The sequence below is a fragment of the Petaurus breviceps genome, unplaced genomic scaffold (assembly GCF_028583685.1).
Source record: "Petaurus breviceps papuanus isolate PSGF00001 unplaced genomic scaffold, PetGlider_PUasm1.0 490, whole genome shotgun sequence".
NCBI classification, from domain to species: domain Eukaryota; kingdom Metazoa; phylum Chordata; class Mammalia; order Diprotodontia; family Petauridae; genus Petaurus; species Petaurus breviceps.
The window spans coordinates 1,370,909-1,371,714 of NW_027186352.1; the positions used below are offsets into that span (position 1 = coordinate 1,370,909).

The 806-nt window shown below is 60.8% G+C and overlaps 1 protein-coding gene across 1 annotated transcript in view; it reads right to left on the minus strand.

The window, feature by feature from the left end:
* Window positions 1-806, minus strand: part of INPP5A (inositol polyphosphate-5-phosphatase A) — a 188,248-nt gene that overhangs the window by 162,503 nt on the left and 24,939 nt on the right. The window contains exon 3 of the mRNA XM_069101631.1: window positions 161-261. Coding sequence (XP_068957732.1) covers window positions 161-261 — 101 coding nt within the window. The remainder of the gene's footprint in view (window positions 1-160; window positions 262-806) is intronic.

Sequence of the window (806 nt, forward strand, 5' to 3'; positions counted from 1 at the left end):
TCCTCTGCTGGTCAGCCCACAGGATGGCATCTGACTGGCCCACAGGAGGGGGCCCCCTGCTGTCTGGGTCCTGGGAGTCAGACCTATGAAGACTGGACCCCACCTGGAACCAAGGATTCCCATGTACCCTACCCCCCAAGGTCTCAGCCCAGACACTTACTTGACAAATTTGTCGACGTGGGACATGGACGCCTCATAGTTCTTCCCACCAAACTCCTGGCAGTGGAGGGCCATGAAGTGTGGCTTGTGCGTGTGCACAATCTGGAAAAGCAAGGAGGAGACCATCAGATGCTGGGCCCCAGCTCCTCCATCGCCCAATCAACCCCACAGCACTAGTGCCCAGTAGGGCAGGCACCTGGGGGGCGGGGCCTGGGCAGGCCACAGGGTCATCTATACCCAGCACCTGCGCACACTCAGGCCGGCAGACAGTAAAGCCCCTACTGTGTGCCGGCACCATGCTGGGCACGGGGCACGGAGAGGGGAGAGGAGGAGAAAGCCCAGAACTGAGGCCTTGAGGCTGGCATTCCCAAAGGAGAGGTGGCTCACCAGAGGAGGTGAGCACCAGTGACCGAAGCCTGCAAGCCCATGGCCCCTCCACCATGAAGCAGGAGGAGAGAGAGACCTGTGGGTCACTGAAATCCCTCCTAGACCAAGAGAAGCCATCAGAAGGCCCAGGGAATCATAGCCAAGTTGCCCTTGTGGACTGTGGCTTCTGGTGAGGGCAAGGACCCATATGAGGGGGAGAAGGAGGGGAGGGGGGAAGGAGGGAGAAAGAGGGAAGGGGAGGGGGGAGGAGGAGGGGAAGG